Here is a 12,231-nt window from a genome sequence, read left to right as displayed (position 1 = left end):
TAGAAACTAATTCCAAGAGCCTTGTGCGATGAAAGATGAAACTATCAGGGCTGTAGGCCCTGAACAAAAGTGTTCAAAACCCCATTAAATCCCTGTTACTGCTTTTCCCGACAAACGAAAGTATGAAGGACAAGAGCAGCAAGAGTAACCTCAGAAGTCTGAAGGATGCTGTGTCTGCTCCAGATTTGAACAGTCTAGCTAATGAATTGCAGACGGGGAGGAAGGCAGAAGGGCTGAGCCTGACCAGCCTGCAAAAACTACAAACGAGCCCATCCACAGCCACCCATCATTTGCAAACCAGGTTCCCTTCGAAGCCAGTGAATCGCAGCTTCCTAGTGCTGCGCTTCTCATCTTTACGTATTTTACATAAAGAAAGAGTCTTGATGTCTGTAATGATGAGCCCGAAGGCTATAATCCCCTGATTATCCAAAGGACAGGTGGAGTCAAAGAGCCGTTTTCCTCATGATGTCTTGCCAACGTGATTCATCCATTAGCCGTAGGGACCATCTATCTCGGAATGAGGGGGCAGCAGTGTCAGAGGGTCCCTCCCCTCCTTCGCTGCTTTGCTGCGTATGTTAACAAGCTGGCCAATTAAAAAATATTTGTAAGCTGCTTCACTGACCTTGCAGTCTGCAAAACCAGCCACGAGACATGTCATTAGCAGCAATGCAGTTAGGGGGCTGCTAATTTATCTGCTTGGACTTGCTCAGACTGGGAAAGATTTCATTCTTTATTAGGGGATTTCTGTTATTTAAAGCTGCTGTATTTCAGTGTTTCAGGGGAATTCAGACAGGACTATCACAAAAGAGGCACATTATGGAAAAAGACTGTTAAGTTTTGTATAAATGAAGCGTGTTCTTGCTTTTAGGCTTAACTAGCAGGTAGAAATTTCACGTTTCGATCATCTCTCAGGTTAACTCTTGTTTTGATGAGGCATCTTGAGTCTTTCAGTTCTACAGAGACATGGGTTAAATGGCACCATTGCTTCCTGCCCTGAGCTTGTTTTTTCGGGACATTTATTTTCAGACAGTAATAATGCTGCTTTGGCCATTATAATGCAAGAGAGGGTCCCTAGGTATGAAACACTCAGAGCCCTCTCAGGGTACGTACCCACAAACAAGCAAAATTGGTTTACTGGTATAAACTTGGTTGTAAATTTACAGTGTGTTAGCTTCCACCTATTAACCATGCACGTTCCTACCCAGTGGCACACTCTAGTAATTGCAAAGTAAGTTACTCTGCTTTTGTGGAAGGATAAGCTCCTTGGCCTTCATCTGGAAGTGAGGTGTGCACACAGGCAGGTCCCTGCAAAGTAAGTAGTTTGCTGCAAGTTCACCCCCTGCCTGACATTTGCATCGATACATGGTGATGTTGCATTGGTTGAACTCTATTTCTTCAGCGCTGTGTGCCACATACAGGGCAGACACTTAAGATAATCCTCCTAAAGGTCTTAATTTGCAGTGATCTGGCCAGTACCAGGGGGCTGACACTCCCCATCACATTTTTGAAACACACTACTTGCTTTATCTCTTCTGAATTTTATATCAAATATTATATTAGTGGCGACCAGTTTCATTCCTAGAGTTAATCAAGTGAGTTCATTTGCTAAACGTGTCCAAAGCTTAGCTTCTATATACAGAAAAAAAAACCAACTTGAAAATGAATTTCCATCATTTCTGTCTTTGATTTATTCATAATAAGACCTATTTACTTGGCAGAAGTTGCAAGACCATCTGTCTTTCTGATATGTAATGGCTCCAAACTCAGTGAGCAGTGTTTTTAAAAGAAAACACTCGGAGCTAGTTTCAGACCTGCTGCGAGCAGCCCCAACTCTGTTACTTGACCCATTTATTTCTATCACACAACTTTGAGATGTGGTTAGCCTACAGCACCTGGAACAAGCCGTTGCTTTAGGTCCATTAACATTTTCCTTAATTGCCCCCCCTCTCCCAGCTGATTAATGTAAGCTTTGTCTGTACCTTTCTTTTTGAGTAAAATCTTGGCACACAGAAATTCATTAAAAATTCATCGTATTTAAATAAAAACTGTGTTTTAAAAGCTAGATAAATAAGTACAAACATGATGGCTCAACCCATACTTATGCAAAGAAAAGCAATGCATTGTGTCCGTCCTTTGGAGAAAGGTATGGGGGTTTTCCAAGAAAAATTAGAGGGGACATGATAGTTTAGGGAATTGTTAATACAGCAATAAGCTGCAGGAAGGTGTACTAATTACTGGGCGTACCTCAGACATACTGCTAGGCATGAGACTGATGGATGAATAATGAGACGATAATTGTGATTCTGATTTCAGTTAAACCCTAAGTAGCTTCACTTAAATTAATGGAGTTCCACATGTGTAGCAGTGGTGTGGAATCAGAATCAGATCCAAAAATGCCTTCAACTATGTGGGATGTGTACCTCCATAGAGTCCTTGGTGGCAAGAGCCTAGGTTCGAAATACTGCAAAAATAGCTTGTAGCATTAATAATTCATAGTTTTAAAAGATGTCTTTTTCCTCTGTACAGTTGTAATAAAAGAAATAGCCCCTAGGAAAGCAGAAATTCTGAAGCCCTACAACATTTAAAGAAGAAAGCTTCATCTTGCAATGCAAGAATGGAGAGTATATCATTTACAGAAAAACTAACAGAGGAGCTGCTAGCTCTTTTACACAAGTCAAATGCATGGCACAGTTAGGACGAACACCGGTGACAGTTACCTGATGGGAAATCAGATAAATGACAGTGACTGTCTGTTTACACATCTTCTCAATGATAAGGACACAGCCATTCAACACGGAGAGCTCTGGCCTGACTGTGGCCTCATTAAAAACATTTGACAACCCAACTGTATGTAAGGTGTTGAATTTCCAGAGAGAAATTCAAAAGCAGCCCTGTCTGAAAGGCAGGCTGATTTTGTTGAAAGGAGAAATGAAAGGACTGAAAAGACATGGAGTTACTCTCTTCTCTCTGGTCAAGATGCCCCAGAACACAGTGAATGTACAGGGAACTGCTCTTAGGAGGGCTGTGCCTGCTTCACGGAGGGAGGACTTGTACATTCAGGACACATTTTTCAAGTAATGAGTGCCCTTGCAGAACGTTAAATCAAGAAACTAGAGACAGCAGAAATTAATGTAGGAAAGATAGGTGATTTCCAGCTAACAGTAAATGCATAATATATCTAGAAATGGAATAACTTTATTTTAGAATATATCTTTGGATTTAATTCTGTCACCTTCATTACCCAAGACAGCTGAGCTATGTAAATAAACCCTCCCCCCTTCTTTTCCAGATGTTCCTACAGCAGCCGACGGTGTCCCTGAACTTTAGCAATACTCAGCAGCCGGAGCCACAACAGCTACAGCAGAGATCAGGGGCCATTTCTCAGCAGCAGCTTGTCCCCAGTCCTCAACTTCAAGGGCAAATTGCGTCTTCGCAAACAGCAAACCAGCAAGCACTGAGAGAAGCAAGCGTGATATCGAGCCAGGTAATCACTTCTTTGAATAGAGAAGCATTTATATGGAAAGGAGACACTGAGCTGTTATTAAGCAAGCAAGTAAAATGTCAGTCTGTGAGTGTGGCTGTGACTTTCCTTCCCTATTCTCCTATGTAAGGGCAGCCTATATAAGGGGTCTCCCTACAGCATTTACTTCACCTTAAATCCCCATTTAAGACTGCAGCCAAGACGGTTACTTAAGCAGCTGTTTCAGCTTGAAAGCTGAGCAGGGGTGTGTGCAAAATGTGTGGATGACTCACTGGTCTTCAGTTGATCCTGAAAGAAACCTGACTGACCACACTGGAAACCAGCAATAGTGGTGTTGGCAGCACAGCCTCTCAAAATTAGCTTTACCCCTGCCTGCTCCCTGAATCCAGTCGGATGCCACCAACACAAGGAAACCTGTCTGCTGTGGTGGCACACAGCTGGAATACGTTGGGATTTGTGTATAGACCCCCCAGGTTGTGAGCCTAACAGATCCCTGCAGGGGAAAATAAAGTTCAGCCTCAGTTAGTAGTCACCGAGATCGGTGAAAGCTTACTAGGTTTAGCACGGGATTTTTTTTATATTGCTGGTTTCTCGGCACTTCCAGTGTTTGCCGTTCCACCCACCTGTTGCACCTCCCTTCACATGAAACTTGCCTCCTATTTCTGCTGCCTGAGTGTGCGGCAAACATAGCCGCGTCGTTATCTTCAGACCCCTCAGCTGTAGCTTTTAACCTCCTACATACCTGTATTACAATGACTCTATTAAATTAAAAAGTGCATCCGTATTACAAATGGAAAAACCCCACCATTTTTTTCCTTGAGAAGGCTTATTCCCACCCTCGGGCTCCCCCTGGGTGGGCGGTGGAGAATCCACCCGGGCATCCAACTAGACCAAAACAACTTGCGTTTGGATACTCGGAATGCTCAAACACGAGCCATTCCCACCTGCGGGAGCAAAAGAAATGCCACAGCCCTGAACTCCCAGCGCCCAGCCTCTGAGCCAGGCACCCACCTCACCAGAGGCCACGCGCGGGCCCAGTCCCCACCTCGCAGCGCCCAGGATGCGCCTGCCACGGCCAGGAGCTGGGCTTAGGTCTCCTGACACCCAGCCTTGGGCCGTGCCTGCAAAAGCGCCCTGTTTCTGTTTCCAAAATGCGGGATTTGCGTGGTCCTTGTGTTACAGCAATGTCACTTTTTCTTTTTTCCGTGTGCCAGACTGTTGCTCAGCCAGCCTATTCAGCCTATGATGCCTGGGTCCTGCAATGCACGACACCCTTCAGACCTCAGCATGGCGGGATCCCAGCCTAAGTAAGTGACCTGTCCATGATAAAACAGCAAAGTTCCTCTTGAGGGGAAATAGCCTTCTTTCGTACGATTCCAAAGTAGTTAGTTATAATATCAAGATTGCGTTACTGTGCTGAGCCCACCTTCCAGTGTCAGGGTCAGCCTTACCCTTCCCGGCCACATCAGGAAGGATGACAAAGAAACACGATGTGCTAGTGGTGTTTTAACAAGCCAAGGCTGGGGGGATTTTTCTCCCTCACCTGATGCTTGCTTCAGCACTGGAACTTCTGACAGGCCAAGGTAAATGTGAGAAAGTCAGCACTGGCCCGGTTGAAATAACCAGTGCCAAGAAAGGCCCTACCTGCTCTGTGGGCAGTGACACGCTGGTGTAACGCCAGTGGAGCTACGCCTGATCTGCACCACCAGCACTGAAAGGACCTGCACCTCAGTGCTCTCAGAAACACTGCTGAACAAACCACCACGGTTCTTTGTCTCCTCAAAACTTGGATGAAGGAAGCACAAAACATCAGTCAGAATATGCCTGGGGTTTTTTTTCCTAACTGTTTTTTTGACTGTACTTACTTGTGAACTGCTAAAATAATAGGCAACTGTTTTCACATCATTACTTAAAAGTAATTCTGTCTGTTAGATCAGGAATGTAGGTATTCAATACTTTTTTAAACATCACAATTGCTGTTTAAGATTATCTTGAGTTAAATTTGTCACTTTTAAATGTACAGCATTTTAGATCTGATTTTAAGCATCTAAATAAAAGAGACCTGATTTGCAAAGATACATCTCCCAGTTCATGTAGACTTCCTGACTCATGGGACCCTTTTTTAGGAGCTCACGTCCTAGTACAAGTACCCAAAATGTAGCATTTCTGACTAACCCCTAATGTTGAACAGCTGTTGAGCGAACACACGCCACACTATGATCTCATCACCCATTACAGAATAAACAGAATTAGGATGGGTTGGCAATAGCTCTGTTGTGGTTTTGCCCACAGCCTTCCACAAAACAACACATATTTAAGCTTTGCTATACAAAAGCAGACTGGCAAGAGGAGCTGAGTATTTTGTTTCTGTCTTGCATCCCTCACTCCAGAGGAATTCTAGAGGCTTCTTCTGTTCCTACAGTGTGGCTCACAGTGATGGGAACTGCTGCCCATACTTGGCGATGTGTATACGAGCAGCTTAAGAAGTAACCAACCCTTAGACACCTTTCTGCACAGGCACGCAGGGGAGCACAGGCAGCAGAACGGGGGGTGTATTTACTTCTCTTTCGCTGCAGTTCAGAGCTAAGCATATTAATACTGAATCAAAGGCCATTTGGTTTAATGAGCCAGGGATGTGAATGCTGTGGCTGAAGAGAAAGATAGGCATAAAACAGAATCTTTATTGAATCTAAAACGTAGTCTGGATTCTGAGGTGAGATCTGTTTTGCCCTCCAAGTCCAGCTCATCACAGAGTAAGGGAAAACAGTGCTGCCAATGGTGCCGTCGTTCATATTGGCAGGTCCTGTGCACTGGAATCCTTTATTAGGAATTATTTATGAAGATTAGGGACTTCCATCCCTATCCTAATAGAAGATCTTTGCCTCCAACTGTTTGTTCTTGATTGTTTTTCTTCTTTCTTCCACAGGTATTCTCAAACCCAACAAATGTTTCAAAGTTTGGAAGTGCAGACTTCCAGCAGCAGCTCTCCAATCGTACTGATGGGACAAGCAGTGTTAAACCAAGGGTTCACCACTACACCTCCTTCCCAGCCATCCTCTCTGCCACCTATGCAACTCCAGCACCAACAGCATCAGCAACAACGCTACCTGCAGGTAGGGTAGGACAAAGAGGACAATGTATAAAATGTACACACAGAGTAATAAGGCAAACGGGCTGTGCAAATGGGGCCCCAGGTTTCAGCAGGAGCCTGATCATGGCAGAAATGGCCATTTTAGAGATACCAAAATGTGCGAGACACTGATACAGTGCCGTATAGCAGGGGAGATGTGAGAACAGTCAGAATATTTAAAAGGAAATTACTAATTCTGTACATTGGAAACATAATCAGATTATCCTGGATATATTTAAAGTGTATTTCTAGATGGGCAAAATTGCTGCCTTAGGATTTATTCTGTTCTCTTTATTCAGTATAAAATTTGCTTAGTTTACAAGTCAAAAGATGATTTTTAATTACCAGCATCGACATAAAATGAGATCTGGATCAGGTATCTGGATCCCCTCAGTAAATTAACATATTTTCTCAACTCCACAAGGCAAAGAAGATAAACTGGAGCACATTGCCTGGAAAAAACAGGTGATATGAGGATGTAAAAATACTTATTTTTTGACCTAATTGAACACATACTAAACTAAATGGGTAGTGGGGGGAAATTAGGTGTCTCTGTATTAACTCAAAAGGAGATGAAATGAGTCTATACAACCTGATCACATACCCAGTGGCATCACTGAAAGAGTATCATCATCCTCAAATGATTAAACTCTTGTTACTGAAATGAAATGCTTATCATAGCTGAGAATTAATGAAAAAACTATGGCAGATACTGTTCCCAACAAAAGCATCTGCAAAATTCACATCGACTTCACTACTGCAAGGTCACACCCTACTGTAAACTCGCTAGAAGGGACAGCATGAGGTGCACTAGGATCCCCTGTTTCATTTCTGTCATGCATCTGTGTCATTTCTGACACGTTCACCCACCCTATTCCTAAACAGGCTTTTCAGGATAACCCGCAAACCCTAGGCAGTGCATTCCTATTAGAAAACCATTCTCATTGCCTAATTGTAATGTTCTTTGCTGCAGTTTATGTTAATTCCTCTTAGCATTAGGTAAACTAACCCCATGCCAAACAGCCCCAGAAATAAAAGCCAGCAAACTAGTAGTATTTTTAAGCACCCTGTACACTGAGGACGAAGAGCTTTAACGTGTGAAGGAATCGAACACTGCGATGAATTTTATTTTATCTGTAGGTGCAAACACCAAGTTCTTTGCACAATGAGCAACCCGATTCTTTGCTCCTGCCATCTTACTCGCCACAGCAAGGAAATATGGGGTATCATCAGACACAGCAGCAGCAGCAGCAACTAACATCAAGAAGAAGCAATAGCTTATCAGAATCATCAAATTTACCACAGCCACTGCGATAGAGTCCCACCAGCACAATCAATGCACGATTAGCTTTAACCAATGGGCACATGGGGCAGAAGAGAATGACTTTGTACTTACTGTTCTGGCTTTTGCACAAGCGTTTCTTTCAAAGCTCTATGACAGAAGTACGCCACGAGTGCAGACTGCCACAGACAGTGCATTTATGGCATGCTGGATTCAGTTTGCACTGTCTTGTGAGCACAGTATGTACTGACAGAGCAAAATAAAAAGGAACTCTATCCTGCACAGCCTCCATCATCAACGGGTGCACGGGAGGAAGTGTTCAGTCTTGGCGTGTCACTCTGAAAGCTATCTGTCAATTCCAAAAGACTGTCGACAGACTCATGAGGTACTTGGCCTTTACTGTTTCAGTTCTTCTTTTGTGTATGAAAAGCACTGCGTCAAAGGTCTATTGAGGAGAGAACAAGAGATTATTTTTATTATGATTATTGTTATTATTTTGCACAACTGCACAGAGGACAAAACCTAGGCACTTTCTGTAAAGAGAAGTTTGTTTCCTTATTCTTGTCGCCAAATTAGCACATCCAATGGAAGAGAAACCCCAGTCATTGGTGAAGATGGTCTATAGCTCATAACCCTTGATTTAGAATCTGAAAAGTATTATGCAGCTTACCCTAACTGTTCTTCATTACTAAAAATCAAACAAAGCAAAACCAAAACCATAACCCACACTGGACTCTTTTCTATGTGAATTGTGATTGCAAAGGAGAACTCAGATTCTAAGCACAATCGTGCAACTCTCCAGTAGTACAACATGAATCCTTCTTCAACCTATACTCACCACCGCAAGTCTCCGAGAAATATGCACTGTGTTTTGGCCCACTGACTTGGGATGCTGCAGACTATTACATATCTCTCTCATTATAACATTTAGGATTGAATTTTCCTTTTTTTTGGGCGGGGGGGGGAAAGAAATGCACTTTTCGCTTTTTTTGTATGTTTTCTGTTGATATGTTTCTAAGAAAGATTTTATGTAATTATTAAATAAAAAGTAGTGTATTGTACAGCTGTTGTAATAATGACCTATTTCTATATAAAATAAAATTATATGGAATTATGTGGAAATTATTTTGTATATGAAATATCAACTCATTTCACAAGTATAAAGATTGTGCTTGTGCTTTTTTGTGAGTGGGTATTTTGTAATAAACTAATGAATTAGAAATGTTTTTGTGAAGGGAACTGCTGTTTCATGCTATATACAACTCAAACTATTATTTTTTTCCATTTAATGATGGACAGTTGTCTTTATTTGTAGAATAAAATAAAATAGCCAAAAGGCTTTATTGCAGGACTTGCACACATTTTCCTGTGGCTGTTCAACTATGTGATTCACTTTAGATTTTTTTGCACCATGTTTGGCACCCAGTTAGCAAAAACAAGTATTATCTTATGGGATCTTTGTTATGGCATAGACAGAAAGAATGATAGCTCAGGAATTATGTTAGCTGCTAGCCAAGACAGCTCTTTTTAAGCTCCTTTAAAACTTTGAAGACCTCAGACACCTCTGTACTCCCCACCAAACAGTTTTAGAATAGGACAAAAAAGATGTTTTGAAGAATAGTTTGACCCAGCATATACCAGGTCTTTCATCCATGTCCAGCTTCAGTGTTTAAGACATCACAGTCCTAAGTTTTGTGATACGCCATCTCTGCTGGAAGTGCTACCATGCCCACACTGTAGGCAGGCTAGTTTCCACATTGGCATCTTTGTGCAGACTCTTTTCCATGTTAAATTCAAATTGACTTTGGGATGGAGCAGCCAAGGTACAGGCCTGCTTTCCCTCTGCTGACTCTGCTCCAACACAGAATGAGGTGGGTAACGGAGCATAGCAATGGTTTCATTCACCGCAGCAAGATAGAGAGGGGATGGTCCTCAGGGCAGCTTGCAGCCACCCAAGCCAGCATAGCTTCAAGAGAGCACAGACCATGCTGCCCTTCCCGCCCTTCAGTACTGAGGGTCACATCACCAGGGCCCATGTGTTCAAATCTGGCTTCTATGCCATAGAGGAACAATGAAAATAATTGGGCTGGGAGTTGGAAATGGTAAACTTTCCAAGAAATGAAAAAGGTTCACTTGCCCCAAGTTCTTAAAAAGCTAAAAAAGAAAACCCCCTGGCCAAATGCCCCTGCTTCTTCCACAGCAAAACTGGCTGGTAGCACTGATCAGTGCATGTGTATTTCAGTTCATACAACCCTTTTGGCTTACTTCACTGAAGGAAGACAAGGCAATCAAGTATCTGGTCTCTAAAAAGCATTTAGAAATCACATCTGGTCTCCAAGTGCTCTTACTGCTAACTTTAGTTGAGTTTGCCTGCTCATCTCTTTAAATTCTTGCATTCAGTGAAGCAAGAGTGACCCCACCAGATGAAGATTAAAAAGCTAAACCCTAAGGTGCTTTCACTTAACGTCTGAAGGAACCTCTCTCTTTCCATTAACTACAAATAAACCTTAGCAAAGGCCAGTTGGTTAAATGAGGCTAACTTCATCAATTCCACCTGTTCCTGTAAGGGCTTATTCTGGGAAAGGGGAGGAGAAATCTGTAGGCAAAAAAAGTTCATGCAGGGAGGAGGCAATGAAGGAACATGACCACCTCAGAGGAAATACCTGTGGAAGAGCCACTTGATGGGTCTCAGCTACTATGATGGAAGTCACAGGAAGAGAAAATTCCTTTAAGAGTTTGTTTTACTGTACTGGGTCTGACTGAGCTGGAATTGGCCTTCCCCTGTAGCAGCCCTCATGGTGCTGTGTTTTAATGGCAGGGTGTTGATAGCACCCTGGTGTTGTGGCTACTGCTGAGCGGTGCTTACACACCACCAAGGCTCTTCCCAACATTCACACCCCCCGCCATGGGACAGGGTGGGCAAGATCTTGGGAGGGGACACAACCAGGACAGCTGACCCGAACCGACCAAAGGGATGTTCCAGACCATAGGACGTCTCTCAGTATAAAGCTGGGAGAAAGGAGAAAGGGGGTGGGGTCACCCTTGGTCCTCCGAGGTAACCACTACGCGTATGGGAGCCCTGCTCCTGAGAAGGCCCGACAGCGCCTCTTCATGGGAAGGAGAGAATAAATCCGTTTTCTTTTTTTTGCTTCCATGCACGGACCCTTGCTTCGCTTAGCTTGTATTAAAACTGCTATTAAAATTGCTTTTGTTTTACCCACAAGGGTTGGTCTATCTTATTTTCATTCCCCTCTTTGCCCTGTTGAGAAAAAAAGGGGGGAGGGGAAGTGCTAAGAGCAACTTGGTGGGTATCTGGCATTTAGCCAAGGTCAAACCACATTTACTCTCAGAGATAGTTCTAATACACCCACATCTCTCCTTTTGTTAGTGGGATAAACCAAACTCAGCCCTGGAGCACACTTCGTTTTTCTAAAACCAGCAGTACTGCAAGTTGTGCAAAGGGAGAAGCTGTAAATAGGGTGGGGTTGCCTTCCAATAACCTCATTTATTATATTATTTGAAAGGATACAAAGCACTTGCAAGAACAGATTTACTGTTAAAGAGGAAAAGATTACTAATTTTTAATGTTCTGTCACATTCCTTCCCTGCACACACATTCTGGTTTTGGATTACTGCACTTGTTCCCTGTTGCACACCCAATGCAGTGCCAGGCCTCTTCGTTGAGTTGGGCTGTTGTTCCAGTTCGTTATAGCCGAAAACGGTCTCGCCCCACCACCATCCCTCAGCTCTGGCCATTTTGCTCGGCGGGTGGCCAGGCGGGGTGGTCGCCGCAGGCTACTGCCCCACGCTGGCGTGCCGAGCTCCTGCCTCAGGAACGGCAGCTGCACCTCTCAACAGGGCAACCTGCTTGCTAGAAGCACAACACCCCTAAGCCGAGTTGTGGAGGCTCCCCGCACAACGCACCACCTAAAAAACAGCTGCTTAGACAGGAGGCGAGCGACCGAGCGGGCGGGCGGCCCGTCACTCTCCGCGAGATCCCCGCCTCAGGGCTTCGGCTCCAGGCTGCGGCAGAAGCAGCTCTCGAGTCGGGAAAGCCGGCGACCGCTCCCTCCCCGGTACCGACAGACCGACAACCCACCGGCGGACGAGCCGTCCCCAGGCCCTGCCTCGCGCGAGGAGCATGCGCGCCACCGCCCGCCTGCGCCCCTCCGCTTGGCGCCGGCGCAGTCTGTCGCCGCCCGCATCCCGGAAGAGCTCCTCGCTCCCACAGGCCCTTGCGCGTTCCTTTCCGGCCCGTTCCCGGCTGGGTGAGTGGCGGCCCCGGGGCCGGGCGGCCGAATCCGCCGCCATCCGCCTTGCAGACCCCGCGGCGGGAGG

General features: G+C 44.5%; 2 protein-coding genes across 4 annotated transcripts in view; both read left to right on the top strand.

The window, feature by feature from the left end:
- Positions 1–6,522, top strand: part of NPAS2 (neuronal PAS domain protein 2) — a 50,373-nt gene extending 43,851 nt beyond the window's left edge. For 2 of the 3 annotated variants that reach the window (XM_026853630.1, XM_026853619.1), the window contains exons 16-18: positions 3,290–3,484; positions 4,696–4,788; positions 6,408–6,522. In XM_026853630.1, the coding sequence (XP_026709431.1) occupies positions 3,290–3,484; positions 4,696–4,788 (288 nt within the window). In that variant the 3' untranslated portion in view covers positions 6,408–6,522. Of the gene's footprint in view, positions 1–3,289; positions 3,485–4,085; positions 4,194–4,695; positions 4,789–6,407 lie in introns of those variants that run through there. The other variant, XM_026853641.1, reaches the window with a different exon arrangement.
- Positions 6,523–12,074: 5,552 nt separating this feature from the next.
- Positions 12,075–12,231, top strand: part of RPL31 (ribosomal protein L31) — a 7,093-nt gene continuing 6,936 nt past the window's right edge. The window contains exon 1 of the mRNA XM_026844719.1: positions 12,075–12,161. The gene's annotated coding sequence lies outside the window, so the exon portion shown is untranslated. The remainder of the gene's footprint in view (positions 12,162–12,231) is intronic.

Source organism: Athene cunicularia (genome assembly GCF_003259725.1).
Source record: "Athene cunicularia isolate RWA chromosome 1 unlocalized genomic scaffold, athCun1 chr1_part1, whole genome shotgun sequence".
In the NCBI taxonomy this organism is placed as follows: domain Eukaryota; kingdom Metazoa; phylum Chordata; class Aves; order Strigiformes; family Strigidae; genus Athene; species Athene cunicularia.
This window is presented reverse-complemented; position numbering and strand designations above follow the sequence as displayed.